This window comes from Cherax quadricarinatus, chromosome 72 (assembly GCF_038502225.1).
Source record: "Cherax quadricarinatus isolate ZL_2023a chromosome 72, ASM3850222v1, whole genome shotgun sequence".
Taxonomy (NCBI): domain Eukaryota; kingdom Metazoa; phylum Arthropoda; class Malacostraca; order Decapoda; family Parastacidae; genus Cherax; species Cherax quadricarinatus.
Window position 1 is genome coordinate 5,493,821 of NC_091363.1, and position 21,946 is coordinate 5,515,766.

Here is a 21,946-nt window from a genome sequence, read left to right on the forward strand (position 1 = left end):
TATACCATTTACCTCAGGCCCATACTGGAGTATGCAGCACCAGTTTGGAATCCACACCTAGTCAAGCACGTCAAGAAATTAGAGAAAGTGCAAAGGTTTGCAACAAGACTAGTCCCAGAGCTACGGGGATTGTCCTACGAAGAAAGGTTGAGGGAAATCGGCCTGACGACACTGGAGGACAGGAGGGTCAGGGGAGACATGATAACGACATATAAAATACTGCGCGGAATAGACAAGGTGGACAAAGACGGGATGTTCCAGAGAAGGGACACAGACACAAGAGGTCACAATTGGAAGTTGAAGACTCAGATGAATCAAAGGGATGTTAGGAAGTATTTCTTCAGTCATAGAGTAGTCAGGCCGTGGAATAGCCTTGAAAGTGACGTAGTGGAGGCGGGAACCATACATAGTTTTAAGGCGAGGTATGATAAAGCTCATGGGGCAGGGAGAGAGAGGACCTAGTAGCAATCAGCGAAGAGGCGGGGCCAGGAGCTATGATTCGACCCCTGCAACCACAAATAGGTGAGTACAAATAGGTGAGTACACACACACACACCATACACCTCAGTAAGGAAACATTCAAAACTGTACACCGTGTATGTCAGGCCCATACTGGAATATGCAGCGACAGTATGGAACCCACACCTGGTCAAGCACGTAAATCAACCTCACGACACTGGAGGACAGGAGAGATAGGAGAGACATGAGAACGACATATAAAATACTGAGAGGAATTGACAGGGTGGACAGGGACAAGATGACTCAGAGATGGGACACAACAAGGGGTCATAACTGGAAGGTGAAGAATCAGATGAGTCACAGGGATGTTAGGAAGTACTTCTTCAGTCAGAGATTTGTCACGAAGTGGAACAGTCTGGAGAGTGATGTAGTGGAGGCAGTATCCATACACAGTTTTCAGAAGAGGTATGATAAAACTAATGGAGCAGCGAGAGAGTGGACCTAGTGGCGACCAGCGAAGAGGTGGGGCCAGGGGCTATGAATCGACCCTTGCAACCACAAATATGTGAGTACAACACACACATAGGAGCTATGACTCCACCCCTACAACCAAAAATAGGTGAGCACACACACACAGGAGCTGTGAATCGACCCCTGCAGCCATAAAAAGGTGAGTACACAGCCGAGGGACTCACCTCATTTAGTTCTCCGTCAAGTGTCTTGAAACCGACGACTATGAAGCATCGAGCCCACTGTGAGGGATCACTGGGGCAGGTCACCAGCAGTTCAGGTAACCATGACACCACCTCCTGGTACACCCCTGCAATGCAAATTCTACTACATTTAAGCAACTCCAAAAATATACTGTTTCCCTGAAACACTCAAGACTTAAAATTTTCAAAATAATTTTTGACACTAGCACACTCCAACAATTCTCAGCAGACACAGACAGCTTTCAGCAGTATTCAATTAATAAACTCACCATTAAAAAAACAATAAAAAATTTATCACAGAATCCGAAAGGTGTTTATATATATCTCAATGTACACTGAAAGTTGCCATTAATGCCTGTTTAAGGGATTAGTCTATCTTTACATTTGTATACAGATGAATTTATGATTTACTGATTCTTGCAGTGACAGACTTTAAACGTAAGAAAATAATATTAGCATATCATCCATAAATGATATTAGCATATCATTTATGGATTAAAGAAACTTTAATCCATAAAATAGGGATTAAATTTGACTATCACTGTATATAAAGATACACGCCTCTCAGTGTACATCTCACCTTGATGGAGGATATAATCTGATCCCAAGCTTGCTTCTATATGTCCATCCTCGTTCCCATCAATGAGTGCATCAGCCAGCTTCTCCCGTATGTACAACACAGGATATGGAACTGGTAGTAAAAACAAATAAACAATTTAATTTTAGTAACTGGGAAGCATTAATCTAGTGGAGGATCTTAGGGGACGTTAATCAAGTTTGTTCCAAGGAAGGGGAGGATAGCTCTCATTTCTTGAATCAAGATCCCTTCACCAGCATGAAGTCTACAGCATCCTTGATCACCAACACGAGCTCTTCAAGGATCTGTTACCTTACTCATGTTTACGATAATGGGGAAGACTAACGAAGACAGGTGCAGAAAAAATTATTGACACCCTTCCAAGGTGCCCAGACGCCGGTGAAGGGCTCTTGATCCAAACAACAAGAATTATTACTATTTTTTTCCTTAGATCGAATGTAACTCCCATTCCATTAGGCGCTGTATAACCCTTCTGGGTTTAGCGCTCTCATTAAATAAATAAAGACTAGATATACAGTACTTGACTTCCCTACCTCACGTTTTGTTCAACCTTCTTACACTGTTAATTACATTTAAATATATTTAAATTTATATCGCTACATAAAAATGATATCTTATTAAAAAAATGAGGCAACACCTCGATAAGTGAGGTGATACCTCAAACTCCACTGTACGAGGCTTACTGGTCCGTAAATTCAATAATAAAAATTAGTAAAACTTTTCAGTATAACGGTAAATTGCAAATCACTCAAATCTCTAAATAGATTAAAATTGTATCGAACCAATAAGAAAAAAAGTGTATAGGTAATTTAAGTTAAACACTTAGGTCATCGACTCAAAAAACATAACGGAGGAGCATTGCAGTTGACTCATCGGTCCACTCCATGACTGTGACTAAAATCCAACTTCCCACACACATACATTTGCCCAACATATGTATAAAATTCAAGACAAAGACCACACTGTATTTTTGTGAAAAATATTTTTATTATTATGAACAAATCTGGACTATAAAATTGTCAAGTTTATAGATACCAGAACTCACATTTGAAATATGCTGTGCATCATGCTTAAGTGATGATTCCATAATATATTTCGTTGAACTGCAGAATTACAGGGAAGTAATTCCTTGACATTAATCCAACCTTCACAATGGCCAGCATCCCTCACGTGAATGAAAAAAGCACTGGGTTCTTATCCAGTAGTTATTGCATATTTGTTTTTTAACTGGTTTCCAGAGACTTACCAGTTTGCCTTAAATAAAAGCTATCACAACTTTTCCAAGGGATGGAGTATACACAACCCTAGGATTCCTTCTGAGAATTTTATTAACTTTTGTTCTACAGAACTGTTATATTTAAAGACAACTTTATTACTTGGAGACATGACTGCAGGCTATTATCTTCATCATTGTCTGACCTGATAATGCGTTATCACAAGGAAGTTCACGGACACCTGCTAATGATCCTTTCAATATTCTCAGTATTTTCATTCTTTTCACGCAGCGTTGTGTAGGGACTAGGAAGTAAACAAGCCATACAAATGGTGTCTACTGTGTCAGTAGTAACGTCACCTCCAGAGAAGCCTTAGGTATGCCTCTGCTGATACACTTCTCAATTAAGTCAAGTCATGTTTGGGTTTACTATTTTTTTCTAGTGATATTTTTTTTTACAGGTAAGAACATTTGCTTAAAATCTGAGTTTAATTGAGTTATTTAATTCGTTGAGTTACCACCTCGGAGACTGGAAAAAAAAAAATAATGAAATCACAAAATCATAACCATTTCTCCTAGATAAAGGTAAGATTTGTTGGGAAACAGGACAAGTATTTCCCGACGCAAGTCTTTGTAATACGATGTCTCGCAGCTGGAGCTTTTGGTCATTTGACCGAGGCCTTCCGCTGGCTTACCAGTCCACTTCTTTAAAAATTATGGTTATGATTATAACCATTTTTGCTTCGTAGATACAAAGTCATTCATTTTCAAGATACTCGAATGTATCAGTTTATATTAGATAAACTTTTTTCCAAGGACTGCTAAACATTTTTTTTTGTTATTCCCTATTACTATATGCACGCTGTGCTTGAATATTTCATAAAATACTGGAATTCAAAGGATGGTAAAACTCAGACTTGAATATGACCTTGTTGGGTCTGGTGGCCTGGTGGTTAACGCTCTCGCTTCACACGGTGAGGGCCTGGGTTCGATTCCCAGCCAGAGTTGTCAGGCGCCTTGCTTCTGCTTCAGAATCTCCACGACTACGGTGCTCTTCGCACCTACTCCAAGGTTGAGGGACTGATTACCTCATCTTCTGTACATAGTTCTACTGTCTTCAAGTTATGTCCTGGAATTTGTATTGATAAAGCCACTGGATGGCGAAACGTCTACAATAAAGATACCCAGATGTTGCACATGTGTCTTAATTTCATCTTGTCGGTATTGTATACCATTCTTGTACAGTTTGGGACAAGGTTGCGTCAGTTTGGGACAAGGTTCCGTCAGCTTGGGACAGATTCACCACTGATAGGATCTTGTACATGGTGGTGACGCAGGTAAATGTCGGCAGGTGAGGTAGGTGGGTAGGCAGGTAGGTGGAACAGTGAGCGCGTAGGAAGGAAGGGTAGGTCTGGGCTTTGAAATAAGTTGAAATACAATTACAGGTTACAACCTGTATCTGAGCTGAGATAGGATAGCAGGTCATAGCCTGTACCTGAGCCGGGGCAGGATAACAACCATAAAACATCATGGAAGCTGACACCCCGTATAATTCTCAGAGTCGTGGGTCCATAAATCAGGGTACCTGGTTACCTTTTACCTTCCAAGAAAGGTTTGTAACCCATAAGGATTTAGTGCTTCTCCAGGTATAAGAACATAAGAACAAAACATAGATGAGGGAATAAATAGCGACATAAGCAAGTTTGCCGATGACACCAAAATAAACCGACGAATTCATTCTAACGAGGACATTAGTACTCCAGGATGATTTGAATAGACTGACGCAGTGGTCGAAGAAGTGGTAGATGAAATTTAATATAGAACAGTGCACAGTTCTAAACACTGGACAGGAAAATAACCATGCCACGTATAAACTAAATAATACAGATCTTAATATTACTGATTGCTAAAGGGATTTAGGAGTTCTGGTTAGCAGTAATCTGAAATCAAGACAACAGTGCATAAGTGTTCGCAATAAAGCTAACAGAATTCTTGGCTTCATATCAAGAAGCATAAATAATAGAAGTCCTCAGGTTGTTCTTCAACTCTATATATCCTTGGTTAGATCTCATTTAGATTATGCTGCACAGTTTTGGTCACAGTATTACAGAATGGATATAAATGTTCTGGAAAACGTACAGAGGAGGATGACAAAGTTGATCCCATGTATCATTATAATTATAATCAAAAAGAAGCGCTAAGCCACAAGGACTATACAGCATCCCATGTATCAGTAATCTTTCCTATGAGGATAGACTGAGGACCCTGAATCTGCACTCTCTAGAAAGGCGTAGAATTAAGTGGGATATGACTGAGGTGTATAAATGGAAAACAGGAATAAATATAGGGGATGTAAACAGCGTGCTAAAAATATCTAGCCAGGACTCACAGCAATGATTTTAAGTTGGAAAAATTCAGATTCAGGAAGGATATAGGAAAGCACTGGTTTGGTATATTCCGGTAATTAATTTTTATAGTGGGCCAGAAGAAGATAAATTATGTAACATCACAGTCACTAGTGAAATGGTTGTGAAGCAGATAGACCAACTGAAGCAAAATAAGTCACCGGGTCCTGATGAGGTTTTTTCAAGGGTTCTGAAGGAATGCAAAATGGAAGTCTGTGAACCATTAACTAATATTTTTAATTTATCTCTTCAAACAGGTGTAGTGTCTGATATGTGGAAGATGGCTAATGTAATTCCTATTTTTAAAACAGGGGACAAGTCGTTACCGTCAAATTACCGCCCAATAAGCCTGACCTCAATTGTAGGTAAATTACTAGAGTCAATTATAGCTCAGATTATAAGAAGCCATCTCGATAAGCATAGCTTGATTAATGATACTCAGCATGGATTCACAAGAGGCCGGTCTTGTCTAACTAATTTATTAACTTTCTTCAGTAAAGCTTTTGAGGCTGTTGACCACGATAAAGAATTTGATATTATTTACTTAGATTTTAGTAAGGCATTTGATAGAGTTCCGCACCAAAGACTGTTGAAGAAAGTAGCAGCTCATGGCATTGGGGGAAGAGTGCTCTCGTGGATCGAATCATGGCTCACAGACAGGAAGCAGTGTCCATAAATGGGGTTAAATCCGAGTGGGGATCAGTAACAAGTGGCGTTCCACAGGGATCAGTCTTGGGCCCGTTGTTGTTTATAATATATATCAATGATCTTGATGAAGGAATTACTAGTGATATGAGCAAATTCGCCGATGACACGAAGATAGGTAGGATAATTGATTCAAACGTAGATGTTAGGGAACTTCAGGAGGATTTAGACAAACTCTACTCTTGATCAGAAAAGTGGCAGATGCAGTTCAATGTAGATAAATGCAAGGTTCTGAAGCTCGGGAGTGTCCATAACCCTAGCACTTATAAGTTAAATAATGTAGAACTTAGCCATACAGATTGCGAAAAGGACTTGGGGGTTATGGTAAGCAGCAACCTTAAACCAAGACAGCAATGCCTAAGCGTACGTAATAAGGCAAATAGATTACTGGGATTTATATCAAGAAGTGTAAGCAACAGAAGTCCAGAGGTCATACTGCAGCTTTATACATCATTAGTAAGGCCTCACCTAGATTATGCAGCTCAATTCTGGTCTCCATATTACAGAATGGACATAAATTCGTTAGAAAACATTCAGCGTAGGATGACTAAATTAATACACAGCATTAGAAATCTTCCTTATGAAGAAAGATTGAAGACTCTTAAGTTACATTCACTTGTTAGACGAAGAATGAGGGGAGACCTGATGGAAGTGTATAAGTGGAAGATAGGTATTAATAAAGGGGATATTAACAAGGTCTTGAGGATGTCTCTCCAAGAGAGAACCCGCAGTAATGGATTTAAATTAGATAAGTTTAGATTTAGAAAGGACATAGGAAAGTATTGGTTTGGAAATAGGGTAGTTGATGAGTGGGACAGTCTACCTAGTTGGGTTATTGAGGCTAGGACTTTGGGTAGTTTCAAATTTAGGTTGTCTATGTTCCCCATCAGTAAAATGGGTACCTGGGTGTTAGTCGACTGGTGTGGGTCGCATCCTGGGACACTGACCTAAGGAGGCCTGGTCACAGACCGGGCCGCGGGGGCGTTGACCCCCGGAACTCTCTCCAGGTAAACAGTGGATGGGTCGAGATGATGACGTAGCAGACGGCTTTACCACATTAAGCGCTCCCAGATTCTCTTCGATATTGCTTTTTCAAAATATCCAGTGTTTAACCATGTTCCTGTATTCACTAGTGCGTTTTTCTAACGTTTTGTAACCACAATTCCCCTCAAGGGAGGTTCCTCGACGCTGGTGAGGGGCTCTTGATCTAGGGAATTGGATCTGTACTCCAGTTCCCTGAATTGAGCCTGAATACCTTCCATCCCCTCCCCCCACATGCACTGTATAATCCTACGGGTTTAGCGTTCCCCCATGATTATAATAATAACCACAATTATGTGTTACGCGGCGTGTGTTAGAGATAACATCCTCCCCGTTTATGACTGGTTGTTTAATTAAATTGTCGTGAGGTTCCTAGGGAAGAGTGAGGTAGCAATGACACCAATAGAGGCTGTGTGTATATTAATGCACTAAGACGGAATCCAGCGCTTATACCTCCGCCCTTCACCTAAACCGGATTCTAAGGCCCGCGGCCTAGCATGCGCTGTTCAAATGGGAAGTCATGTGATACTAGCGTGATGTAAGTGGAATGCTGCATATAATTAGGTTAGGTTAGAGGTTCGCCAGGAAAGAGGGCAAGTGTTTCCTGATGCGGCCGGGTCTTAGTCATATGATGATCCGCAGCTGCAGCTATTAGTCATCTTACCGAGGCCTTCCACTAGCCTGGTGTAAATTTGCATCACTGACAAAATTACGTCAAATCTGTCATTAGCCACTTCCTTTGCAGTGAGTTTGCGCAGATTTGTGTTCTGAGGTCGTAGGTATAACAGAGATTGTGACCCGTAGTTTGGTAGTCCAATTTTTTGGATTAGAATAAAAGGAGCCACACCTAGCAGTAAACAGGCATAGTACATGGGCGTTAGGTTGCTGTTGTATATCGCATTTTGAGGTACGAACAAGTGCTTGGGTAGGGGGATCTCAATTTGATTCACCCGCCTCATGTAATGATTAGGCAAACAACTTACCGCCAATCTCGAGTCCTTTCATGATGAGTCCTTCCTGAAGGTGCGGGTTGGAGACGACGTCCTTGAGCCAGTTCACGTACATTTTGCCTCTGGCTTCCCACTCATGATGAGACTGTGACTTCCTATACGGGAGGGTGAACTGCCTTTTCAGCAACCTCGCTCTGCTCTGTGTAGCCCTCGAAATGAAAGCAATAATGTAGCTCCGACTGCCTGGTTCCTCCTATGAATAAGAGAAGCGATGAGTGAGGAAGGGCGAATATGTTAACTTAGTTGAAGCTGGTTGAAGGACGTACTGTCGACAAATATGAAAACAAACACGTGTAACAGAACAAGCTGTTACAGTGACAACGTTAAATAGGAAACATTAAAGACTTGATCAAATAAAGAAGGGACTTGGAGACAGTACAGTACATCAGATATATAAACAAGCCAGAAATGAATACACAAAAATAAGGAGGGAAGAAAAAAAGAACTTTGAAAAGGAATAGAAGACAGGAGCAAGATGGAACCAAATTTGCTTTTTATACAAATGTAAAAAAAAATCTAAAGGTTAGACAAAATACAAAGCATTAGGGATGACAACAAAATCACTGAGACAGACGAAATGTGCGAGATATATTTACAAAATTGTATATTTTATATATAGCAGACTTAAAGCTTAAACATATAATTTAGAGGATATTTTGATAACTGAAGCAGTAGTAAAGAAATTATTAATGGATGTTGAAAAAAAAAAACAGGATTTCACTTTAGGGAGGAAAAATTGGCAGGCAAATGAAAGAGGGGACATATTGTATATTGAAAAAAAAATAGAGAAAAGTAGATAAACACTTGGAGGAGAAAACCTGCTGAAGAAATTCTTGTATTGGAGTTTATTAAGGCCATACACAAATTTTTTTCAAGGACAGAACTAATAAGCAAACTACGTATTTATGTAGATTTTAAGAAAACTTTTAATTGGGTTCCCTATGAGAAACTAATTTAGAAACTTCGAAACCTAGAAGGAATAAAAGATTAATTATTAAAATAGATGAGACTTTCTGTTAGAGAGAAAAATGTCATAGCGGGCAGAAGTCACAAGTGGGGTGCCGCAATAACACGTTTTAATTTATATAAATGATTTACCAGAAGGAATAAAAAAAATATCAATATACTTGCTGATGCAAAAAAATTATGAGGTGCAATGAATAATAAAAAAATTATAAATTTTTACAGGACGACTTGGATGAATTGAGTGCATGGAGTGATCAAGATGGTGGAATTTAATGCACGTAAATGCCGTGTAATATAAATGGGAGTGAAATTATGCACCATGAAAAATATTGAGGGTCAGAGAAAGGGACCTAAGAGTTATTAAAAACAAAATGACCGGAAGTTTATGTAAATAGAAGTGTGAATAAACCCTTATGCTACGCTAGCGAATTTTAAAATAACTTTTCAATAAAGTATATGGATGGAGAGCTATGTTAAAAGAAGCTATTTATAACATATAATATGGAGAGGTAGTGTGGTGCCCATACCTTAAAAAAGTGGTTAAGTTAGAAAAGGTCCAAAGAGCTTCAAGACACTGCAGTTACCAATTTACAAGTTATGAAGAAAGACTGAAATCACTAAAGTTGCTGGTAGATAGGAGGAACGAAAGTGAACATGATAACTGCATATAAGATCACAAAAAGAAATAAAAGATTAGATATTGAGGATATTTTTGTGCCTGCAATATGGATTACAAGAGCTCTCTGTTGTAAATTAAGAAAAAAAAAGGAGAGCCGAAGAGATACTAGAATTTTTTCCCTCAGAGTAATAGATTAGTAGAAATAACTACAAAAGGATGTAGTAAATTACTAATGACGAGACACCACTGTAGCTCTTGAATCTGTAACTACAAGTAGATAATTACGAATGGGTACTTACTATAATGGCTTGTTCTACTGCGTGTGTCTGCCTTCATACGTAGATGATACTGTGCACCGTGACTAAGACAGTTCTCATCACACTCACAAATTGGAAATGACAACTTAACATTTTAGTCCATTCTGGACTATTTGTAATTCGTTAAATGATTCAGAACGGACCGAGAAGTAGACCAGTTTTTATATAAAATTTGTAGGCTAGTTCTGAATTTAAGGCTGTGGGTTACTGAACAGTGATAATCTAGACGAGGGTGCTGATTAAAACTATTAGTAGTTGAGGCGATTTTTCGGCTTTCGGTGATTGGCTGCCTGTTAGAAACATCTATTGGACTTACCTGATTCTGAAAGTTTGCTGGTCTTGGAGTAGGCACAGAGCGAGGTACCGCAGGAGTCCATATGCTAGGTGCTACTGCAGCCCTTCTCTTCTGTTTTGTCACTATCTCCACAACATTGTTAAGGTGAGTGGACTTTGCGTTTGTGCTAGTAATCAAGCGTATTTTCTCCCAAGATGAAGTGGATGGAGACCGCGTAGTTTTGAGAGAAATCTCGTCTGGGGAACCGATGGGGTTACCACTCGGTGATCTCTCCGTGTGTCTAAAAATCGGTCTGTGATATTCAGTGATCGGCGAGGTATTAGATGGATTATGGCTTTTAGTGTCCCTGCTCTTTTGTCTTTCGTTGATTTTCCTGTCGCCCTCTCGCCTTTCTTTAGGGCTTCTCAGTTCCTCTGTTCTTTTTTCTTTTACTTCAATGTTTTTGAAGTCTTTTTTTTCGTGGATGTTTCTGTAATCTCCCTGTCTTTCCCTGACGTCCCTAAAGTCTGCTCTTCTTTCTTTGGTATCTCTGAAGGCATTTCTTCTTTCTCTGACATCTCTCAAGGCGTCTCTTTCTCTGATATCTCGGAAGTCTTCTTTTCTTTCTCTGACATCTCTGAAGCCTTCTCTTCTTTCGTTGAGGCATCGAATGGCTTCTTGTCTTAGGTTGTCGTTTCTACAGTCTTCTCTTCTGTCGGTTAAGCTTCGAATGTCTATTCCTCTAACATTGTCGTTGTTAAATTCGTCCTTTCTATCGATTAAGTTTCGAAGCTCTTCCCTTCTTTCATTGTCATTTATCATAGCTTCTCTAGGCTCGCCAAGGTTTCTGATTCCGTTTCTTCTTCCATGGAAATTTCGTATGTGTTCTCTCTCACTGAAGTTGGTCACATCTCTTTCGTTCAAGTCGTTAAAGTTTAGGACGTCCTCTCTTCTCTCGTCTAAGTTCACGAGTTTTCGCTCGTTAAAATACTTAATATCTCTGCCCTCGTTGACACGTCTGGTGCTCTCTCTCCTGTCATCAAAGTACGTGACGGTTTCTTTCCTCTCCCTCACATCATCCCTGATGGACGAGTAAGGTGTTCTTGTACTTTTGCTATCGTCGTTTCCATCACTCGAATAGCGCCTCCTTCGAGAGATCTTAAAGTTGACAAGCTTCTTCTTTTTGACGGGCAGTTCCTTCGGCGGGGAAAGGCTTTGATAAAGGCGACGGTGGGGGCCATTGTCAAGATACTCTGCATCCTCCTTGGTCATGTGAGGGTCCATTATCTTTATCTTATCCACTCTACCTTGGCCTAAATTTATATCAGTTATAAAACAAATTAGCTTACTGGGGTGGTGCGAGACATCTTGATTTAATATAGCAAGTGCCGTTGCTTGTGATGGTAATTAGCTAAAATCACCACACCTGTAATTAACATAATTGCCATTAATATCAATTTGTTCTAAATAAAAAACTAAAGAACTCACAATCTTCATATGCATTATGAAGCAATAAATTTTAAACTTTTATGCATATTCTTTACATACAATTGTTTTAAGCAACATAATAAAGTGAACCGCCTGTAAACGTTATTAAAATGGTTATTCACTAGGCATACATATCAGCTTAATTTTGAAGACCGTCAGTGCAGCACATAACAGTTCCAAAAATAAGATTACAGAATATTAATAAAGTGAAAAGCAATTTCCCAGTTATGCATATTAAACTTGATGCATCTACGAGCAATCTGACCTACCAACAAGCTTATGTCCATTATTATTTTTGTAATACAGTATTTGTATAACCAACAAAACATGTTTGGAAAAGACACATGACGAGTGTATTCGAAGAATTTATTAATTAAATTCAGACTTGTGATTCAGACTTGTTCGTGGCAGCCCTCAACAGACGCTATTACATTGCATTGTACAGAATTGTACATAATTTGTAATATTTTACAATTAAGAATAAAACTAAGTCTGCCCGAAATGCCTAGCGTTCTAATGGTACACTCTGTAATCACTATTTTACTACATGTAAACCACACAATAACCAAATTTCTGTAAACTCAGCATTGTAATCCTTATAGACCTCCTCAACGTCGATGTTATAAGTGTCAACGCTGGGGCCACATTGCCAGGAAATGCCCATCTAAGTCACACTGGTGTGCAGTGTGTGCCAATGCTCATGCTTCTGAACGGTGTTATGATATGATCAAACAGCAACAGACTGTTGCTAAACAATGTATCAATTGTAAGACCTCAGGAGTCACAGCAGCTCATGCTGACTGCAGTGTGAGGGCTGATCGCATCACAGCCAACCGCACTTCACCCTGTACCCCTCATTATGACCCCCCAGGACTACCAGGTACCTCGGGTATGAATACTGGCTCATGCCTGCCCTCAGACAATGGGGTTGAGCACCTCACCTGGGGAGCACGTCAACAGACCTCCATCACGTCGGCTGTCAATACCAGCCTAGCTGAGTCAGCTGACAGTCAGCCAACGAGCTCAGCTGACCGGGACTTCACGTCTCCAGATGTTCCAAGTCTTGCTCCTGTGGTATACAATCTGATGTCGTGCATGAAAGTACTGGAAACACAACAATTTCTCCTGAAACAACAACTTGAACAACACAAGGAAAGATGTGTAGAGTGTACCAATAACAAGATTGTCACAATTTGTGAAAGCAAGTGTAAGGCTGCTGAACAAGGTGGTGGTGGTGTTCTTAATTACAGTAATGACGAATATAATACTTGTGTTGATAACTATAGTGAGCATCACAATAAAGGCAATGGTGTCTATGATGTTAGTAATAGTGATGACCGTAATATAAGTGGTGGTGAAGAGTGTGATGAGCGCGGGGGTGTCTATAATGTTAGTAATAGTGATGAGCGTGGTGGTGCAGAGTGTGATGAGGTTAACCACATAGACATTAATGTTGAATACAATACTGTTGATAAATGTAATGAACACAATGTTGGTAGTGGCGTTGGTGATGACAGCTGTAGTGTTGCGTGTAATGTTAGTGGAGGAGGGAATGTGAGTGGTGGTGTCACCTATCATACATTCACACATAAACAGCGTCATGCTCTGAGTTTACGAAGACTCCCACGAGGCCTTACAACTGGAGGTGCACTTACAAAACTCATGGACAATGGTAGCACTGTTGACATTGATAAGGTCTGCTATTTATATGAACAATTTTTTCATTATGCTGAGAAACTCAAGATGATCCCAGGACTACTATAATGGATCAAAACTCGTATAAACTTTCTATATTAAGCTGGAATATTGCATCACTTAGAAAAAGACTTCCTGACCTTCATCATAAAATAACCACCGAACCCATTGATGTTGTGTGTCTACAAGAGTGCAGAGTCCCTGAAAAATCCCAACCCCCTAAATTACCATCATTTGTTGCATATAACCTCAAATCTACTAACTCTTGTGTTCTATATATTAAAAAATCACTTCCCCATCAACTTCTTGCACATAAGAAAACAGAGGGGCTACAATATCACGGTGTTAGGATTTATATAGGGAACTCTGCTCTCAACATATTTAACTTGTACGCTCCTTCTGATAAGTTTAATTACTTGAAGCTCCCAACTTGTGCTCATTCTGAGCCTACTCTTATTATTGGCGATTACAATGCAAGACACAAAAGCATTGGAAACTCACAGTTTGGTAATCGTAATGGCAATCAACTGTTGTCACTCTTAAACAGTCATGATAATATCCAAATTGTAGGTGACCTTGAACCCACACATATCTATGGAGGCATCCTTGATCTGTGCCTGGGCTTCAACATTACTTCTGCCAGCTGTGAGTCTTCCATTGTAACAGATATAGCGTCTGATCATTTCCCTAGGCTAACCTCACTAGATATTGGTAATACTATCCTTCCTGGTGGGATATTCAAACGGAAACATCTTAATGTTCCCACTGATCAGCATGATGACTTTGTTGCACATGTGACTGACTGGTATAATTCCTATGAGTGTTCCTCTGTAGAGACCTTTAACAATGACCTTGTGAGCAGTATTCAGAACTACCTAGAGCCGCCACTGCAACCTCTTGGTACTCTAAACCCAACAAACTTCCATAATAATCATACCTCCTTCAAAAACCATACTTATTACAATGATTCTAAACTTCGTACACTGAAACGTACTGCTCGCAGACTAGGCCTAGCCTATAGAAAACATCGTACCCCTGGAATGCTGAGGCTCTTCCAAACTGCCCTTGCTGCTGCCAGAGAGCGTATGACAGAGCTGCGGCAAACAGACTGGGAAAAATTTGTCAACGGTCTTAATGCTCACACCCCACTTAGCCGGGCATGGAGGGACATAAACAGAATTAAGGGTAACAGAACTGGGCTGATCGCGCACCCTCATCCCTTGCATAGGGCGAATGAGTTAGTGCTGGGCTGCTACATCTAGCTATGACAATCTTCCCAGTACCACAGGCAAAATTAAATGACAAATATGATGCAAGGGAGAGACTTGTTTGCTTTATGCTCAGCAAGGCAGATGACTGCAACATTCCTTTCACTAATTATGAACTTGATGCAGCACTAACTAAGGGCAACTCCACGTTGCCTGGTGAGGATGGTATTACTTACAACATACTCAGATTGCTGTGTCGAGTACCAGGTAATCCATTACTTGAATTATATAACATGAGCTATGTAACTGGGGAGCTCCCTCAATCTTGGACCAACAGCCTCATCATTCCAATTCCTAAGCCCAATCAACAAAATGCATTTCACCCAATATCTCTTACTAGCTGCTTGTGTAAAACATTTGAGAGAATGATTCTTAATCGTCTCATGTACAGAATCAAACAATTTTTGTCTCCCCGGTTACATGGTTTCATGCATGGAAGGAGTGTGCATCATTGCATAGCCACCTTTCTCACCCTGCACACTGACAGCTCATACACTACCTTCCTTGACCTTAAATCCACTTTCGATGTAGCCAACCGACATGTAATCATTAGTGAACTTGTCAGAATGGATGTTGGAGGATGGCTTCTCCGCTGGATTAAAGGTTACCTGTCCAACAGAAAATCGTCTGTGTTGTTCCAGGGACATAGAAGTGTAACTAAAGACTTTGAATTAGGAACCCCACAGGGAGGTGTGCTCAGTCCCACACTGTTCAATATTCTAATTAATGCATTACTTAATGCTATGCCTAGTCAGCCCCATCATTATGTGATTAGTTTTGCTGATGACATAATGATTCACACCACCGGATTCTCCAACACCCAAAACATTCTTAATCATGTACTAGCCTCGTGTCAGGACCTGGGGTTGATAATCTCTACTGATAAAACAAAGATACTCAATAGGCGTCCTCCTCGACAGAGAGGCACAGTTCGTCAGATCCAATTGCATGATGGGTCTCTTCTAGAATATGTAAGCAGATACAGGTATCTAGGCTTTGAGGTTCCACTACTTGGACCTGTTGTAACAAGACTTTGTCGCCAATACAAAGAAAGACTAAGAGCACTTAGAGTTGTGGCTGGGCTTCACCCCAGGTATGGTGCTAATGTTAAAATTGTGAAAATGATGTATCTTGCTTATATTAGATCATTGGTTGATTATGCTGCGCCACTACTTGCTCTTGTGTCTGACTGGAAGCTTGGAGGGCTGGAAAAACTGCAGAACGAAGCAATGAGGATCATTTTAGGATGCCCTCGTACTGCCAAAATTTTAAATATGCAAAAAGAACTTGATATTCCAAGCATCAGATATCGTGTTACTGAAAGAAATATCCTAATTGGGGTTAATATGCTCAGGCAAGCTCATTCAAACCCCTGCACAGAAGCCCTCCAAACTTTCCTCAGCACTGGTGAACACTCCTCTAGATGGATCGAAAAAACTGGAACTGACCTCCGCATGAATCAGATACATGATCTATGTCAAGTAAGGCAACAGCGGCACTTCTCCGCTCCATGGAATATTACCCTATTCCAAACTACCATTCCTCCATTTCCCCCCAAACTACTTCTTAAATCACAACCAAAACTTCGCCTTGAAGCCAAACATGAGGCCTTAAGCTGTATTGATAACTTAGTCACACAGCACACACTCTCGCAAATTATTTACGCTGATGGTTCTGTTCACCAATCCACTGGTGCAGCTGGTAGTGCTGCTGTTGTCGTACAGAGTGATGGCTCTCTTAAAGAAATTGGAGCACGCATCAATAATTGGGCCTCTACCCTTCAGACAGAACTGTTTGCCATACTCCTTGCACTGAAATGCATCTATGTATCAAAGATTGACAGTTTAATTGTAACTGATTCTCTGTCATCCATAAATGCTCTCAACTCATTAAGCATAAATTGTGGCATGCTTGTGTCAGAAGCCAGACATAGGTATGGTAGGATTGTGGACAGTGGAGTCAGAGTGCACATGCTGTGGATTCCATCTCACATTGGTCTTCAGATGCATGATAGAACTGATAAATTGGCTAAGCTGTATGCTTTCAAAGAGGGAGTAGATTACAATCTTGGCTTGTCAGGTAGTAGTTTGAGAACAATAATACGAAAAGAACTTCAACTGAATTTTATGGACTTAAGGCTCAGGGAGATTAACACCAGTGAGTCCATCTATCATCATTCTATCATGCAGGAGGAGCCACATGTCTATGGTGCATCCAACAAAATAAGCAGACTCTTGGATGTCACTACTGCCGGCTCCGGCTGGGTTACAAGTATCTTTGGCAGGTTAAATCACCACCACCAGATGTAGACCAAACGAAATGTAAACTTTGCCAGATGGACTATTGTCACACCCTGCGTCATTATGTACTGGAGTGCGATAAAATTAATGAATTTAGAAACAACTCACTCAGAAGTGCTCAAGAAATGGCTAAGTATTTTATCCACAGTGGTATATTACAGACCATTCTGGAGAAATACCCTGACTTTGCTAGCTGTAAATAAAGCATTACCACATGTGTGTGTGTGTGTGTGTGTGTGTGTGTGTTTGTGTGTGCGAGTGTGCGAGTGTGTGTGTGTTTGTGTGTGTGTGTGTGTGTGTGTGTGTGTGTGCACTCACCTAGTTGAGATTGCAGGGGTCGAGTCCAAGCTCGTGTGTGTGTGTGCGTGTGTGTGTGTTTGTGTGTGTGTTTGTGTGTGCATGCATGTGTGTGTGTGTGTGTGTGTGTGTGTGTGTGTGTGTGTGTGTGTGTGTGTGTGTGTGTGTGTGTATGTGTGTGTGTGTGTGTATGTGTGTGTGTGTGTGTGTGTGTGTGTGTGTGTGTGTGTGTGTGTGTGTGTGTGTGTGTGTGTGTTTGTGTGTTTGTGTGATGAGTGTGCGAGTGTGTGTGTGTGTGTGTGTATGTGTGTGTGTCTGTGTGTGTGTGTGTGTGTGTGCGTATGTGTGTGTGTGTGTGTGTGTGCACTCACCTAGTTGAGATTGCAGGGGTCGAGTCCAAGCTCGTGTGTACTCACCTATTTGTACTCACCTATTTGTGGTTGCAGGGGTCGAGTCACAGCTCCTGGCCCCGCCTCTTCGCTGATTGCTACTAGGTCCTCTCTCTCCCTGCCCCATGAGCTCTATCATACCTCGCCTTAAAACTATGTATGGTTCCTGCCTCCACCACATCACTTTCTAGGCTATTCCATGGCCTGACTACTCTATGACTGAAGAAATACTTCCTAACATCCCTTTGATTCATCTGAGTCTTCAACTTCCAATTGTGACCTCTTGTGTCTGTGTCCCATCTCTGGAACATCCCGTCTTTGTCCACCTCGTCTATTCCGCGCAGTATTTTATATGTCGTTATCATGTCTCCCCTGACCCTCCTGGCCTCCAGTGTCGTCAGGCCGATTTCCCTCAACCTTTCTTCATAGGACAATCCCCGTAGCTCTGGGACTAGTCTTGTTGCAAACCTTTGCACTTTCTCTAATTTCTTGACGTGCTTGACTAGGTGTGGATTCCAAACTGGTGCTGCATACTCCAGTATGGGCCTGACGTAGATGGTGTACAGAGTCTTAAACGAATCCTTACTGAGGTATCGGTGTGTGTGCGTGTGTGTGTGTTTGTGTGTGTGTTTGTGTGTGTGTTTGTGTGTGTGTTTGTGTGTGCATGTGTCTGTGTGTGTGTGTGTGTGTGTGTGTGTGTGTGTGTGTGTGTGTGTGTGTGTGTGTGTGTGTGTGTGTGTGTGTGTGTGTGTGTGTGTGTGTGTGTGTGAGTGAGTGACTCAACAATCAATATTTGCACCAATAACTCACTACAGTTGTGACCGGGTGTGGAAGTGTGAATTGCTCATTACTCTAAAATTTGTTCATGATTGTAGCCATGTATAAACGCAAGTAACCATTCTTACAGTATTCATTACCTTTGTAACTTGTGAGTTCATTACCTTGTACCTAGTTCAGCCATCACAACTTTGGGGCCCAGTCCCTGGACCCATTGTGTATCTCTATAATCTGTTAATACCTTTGTAACTTGTCATGATTGTGACTAGACCTACCTGGAGTTCATTACCTTTGTAAATTGTGAGTTCATTACCTTTGTAAATTGTGAATTCATTACCTCTGTAACTTGCTCAGCTATCAAAACTTTGGAGTCCAGTCCCTGGACCCATTATGTACCTCTGTAATCTTTTGATTACCGCCCACAGGATGGGTATGGGGTGCATAATAAACATATTAAACTAACTCGTGCCACTCATTGAATTGTACTTACAGTATGACTTAAAATACGTTAACTGGTGGCCTGGTGGCTAAAGCTCCCGCTTCACACACAGAGGGACCGGGCTCTATTCCCGGCGGGTAGAAATATTTCGACACGTTTTTTTACACCTGTTGTCCTGTTCACCTAGCAGCAAATAGGTACCTGGGTGTTAGTCGACTGGTGTGGGTCGCATCCTGGGGGACAGGATTGAGGACCACAATGGAAATAAGTTAGACAGTCCTCGATGACGCACTCACTTACTTGGGTTATCCTGGGTGGCTAACCCCCCCCCCCGTGGTTAAAAATCCGAACGAAATCTTATCTTAAATGAAGAAATCACATAACTCCCACGAAAATTATAGTAAGCTACTGAACATTTAAAGGCAACAGCATGAAAAAAACATACTGAGAGTTATATACACTGAGAGATGTACATTTCTCATTGTATATACAGCACACTGAGAGTTTGATCCCTGTTATAGGAATTAAAGTTCTCTTGACTGGAAGTAAACAGGTTATGTACAACCTTAATACTCTCGTACAGTCGAGAGGCTTTAAACCCAGTTCCCCCATTGGCATGAGCCTTGATGTCGGTGAGGGGCTCTTGATCCGTGGAACTGGATTTATTCTCCCTTTTCTTGAGCTGAACATAAACACCTCCCATTCCTTACTTTTACAAAATAAATATTGTATTATAAAATAAACAAATATTGTATTATATGTATTGTACTGATCATTATATTTTGTGTACCCAGCAAGCAAATCAAAATAACATACAGTCCACATAATTTTGATTTACCAGAGTAGTTATTTTTTTGTTAATTGTTAATTTAATGTCAAGTCAAGCTTTTTTGTGAGTGGTGATGGAGTGGGGATCGAAGGAGTGACAGTCCTGTGACCTACTGTGACTAAGTCCCATTTACCTCACCCACATTACTTACATGTAATAATTCAGGTAATACCCTGTAAACCTCGTGTAAGTAATTTCTCAAATCTAGAACTAAAGTTAGCCTTTATCAGATAACCTACTCAATGATTAAGAAACCACTGGCTTACCAGCGCTATATACCCGTGGTTAAGCAACTATTGGCTTACCAGCGCTATGTACCCGTGGTTAGGCAACTACTAGCTTACCAGCGCTATATACCCGTGGTTAGGCAACTACTGGCTTACCAGTGCTATATACCTGTGGTTAAGCAACTACTGGCTTACCAGCGCTAAATACCCGTGGTTAGGCAACTACTGGCTTACCAGTGCTATATACCCGTGGTTAGGCAACTACTGGCTTACCAGCGCTATATACCCGTGGTTAGGCAATTACTGGCTTACCAGCGCTATATACCTGTGGTTAGGCAACTACTGGCTTACCAGCGCTATATACCAGTGGTTAGGCAGCTACTGGCTTACCAATGCTATATACCTGTGGTTAGACAACTACTGGCTTACCAGCACTATATACCGGTAGTTAGGCAACTACTGGCTTACCAGCGCTATATACCCGTGGTTAGGCAACTACTGGCTTACCAGTGCTATATACCTGTGGTTAAGCAACTACTGGCTCACCAGCGCTATATACCCGTGGTTAGGCAACTACTGGCTTACCAGCGCTATATACCCGTGGTTAGGCAACTACTGGCTTACCAGCGCTATATACCCGTGGTTAAGCAACTACTGGTTTACCAGCGCTATATACCCGTGGTTAGGCAACTACTGGCTTATCAGCATTATATACTTGTGGTTAAGCAACTACTGGCTTACCAACGCTATATACCCGTGGTTAGACAACTACTGGCTTACCAGCACTATATACCCGTGGTTTAGCACCCGCTGGCTTACCAGTGCTATATACCCGTGGTTAAGCAACCGCTGGCTTACCGACGCTATATACCCGTGGTTAAGCAACCGCTGGCTTACCAGCGCTATATACCCGTGGTTAAGCAACCGCTGGCTTACCGACGCTATATACCCGTGGTTAAGCAACCGCTGGCTTACCAGCGCTATATACCCGTGGTTAAGCAACCGCTGGCTTACCAGCGCTATATACCCGTGGTTAAGCAACCGCTGGCTTACCGACGCTATATACCCGTGGTTAAGCAACCGCTGGCTTACCAGCGCTATATACCCGTGGTTAAGCAACCGCTGGCTTACCAGCGCTATATGCCCGTGGTTAAGCAACCGCTGGCTTACCAGTGCTATATACTGGTAAGAGATCGATACTTTGTCTTTTTCGTTACGTTGTGTTTTTCTCTACATGTGAGCTTTCTTCAACCAATAATTTATCTGATTTAGCCTAACGCTTTATAGATTTTCGTGGATATTGCTATACCTTTCTAGCCTCAATCATAACAAAGTGCTAATTCACCAGTAACTACTTCATATCGGAATATCTGTGTTTAATGCATAAATATCAAACAACTGTAGTGTGTTTTACGCTTACTTTTTATAACTTAAACACTTAATAATTTACAATCGTCACAATACACACTATTCGTGTATATATCCTCATCACATTAATTGTGAGGATATACACCGAGGATTGTATAGTCCATTATATACACTTTGTTTACTTTTATACCCACCTTTTTAGAGATCAAGATATTATTAGATGTTAGGTAAACTGCAGCTTTAATGATCCACGTTCACGTGATAGGCTTTAAATGTAAAAAAACTTATAGAATGACTTATAACGAGTCACACGTAGAACACAGAAGGTTTGACCTCTCACAATTCACGTCAGTCAGTCACTGGTTAACGCCAGGCCAGTTTACTCCACGCTGGAACACTGGGGGATTATTATACATGCTCAGCTGCTTATACAGCTTCTTCACCAAAAACACACATAGGAGGAAAAACCTTATGAGGACGTTTCGGTCTATCCTGAACCATTGTCAAGTCACAATGGTCCAGAACAGACCGAAGAGTCGTTACAGTGTT

The 21,946-nt window shown here is 41.0% G+C and overlaps 1 protein-coding gene across 2 annotated transcripts in view; it reads right to left on the bottom strand.

Annotated features, from left to right (window-relative positions):
• LOC128701440 (apical junction molecule-like) overlaps window positions 1-21,946 on the bottom strand; it is a 23,328-nt gene extending 1,382 nt beyond the window's left edge. Inside the window, exons 1-5 of one of the 2 annotated variants that reach the window (XM_070100318.1) lie at window positions 21,592-21,940; window positions 10,363-11,746; window positions 8,118-8,337; window positions 1,753-1,863; window positions 1,155-1,279 (exon numbers count right to left, since the gene is read on the bottom strand). In XM_070100318.1, coding sequence (XP_069956419.1) covers window positions 1,155-1,279; window positions 1,753-1,863; window positions 8,118-8,337; window positions 10,363-11,604 — 1,698 coding nt within the window. In that variant the 5' untranslated portion in view covers window positions 11,605-11,746; window positions 21,592-21,940. Of the gene's footprint in view, window positions 1-1,154; window positions 1,280-1,752; window positions 1,864-8,117; window positions 8,338-10,362; window positions 11,747-21,591 lie in introns of both variants that reach the window. The other variant, XM_070100319.1, reaches the window with a different exon arrangement.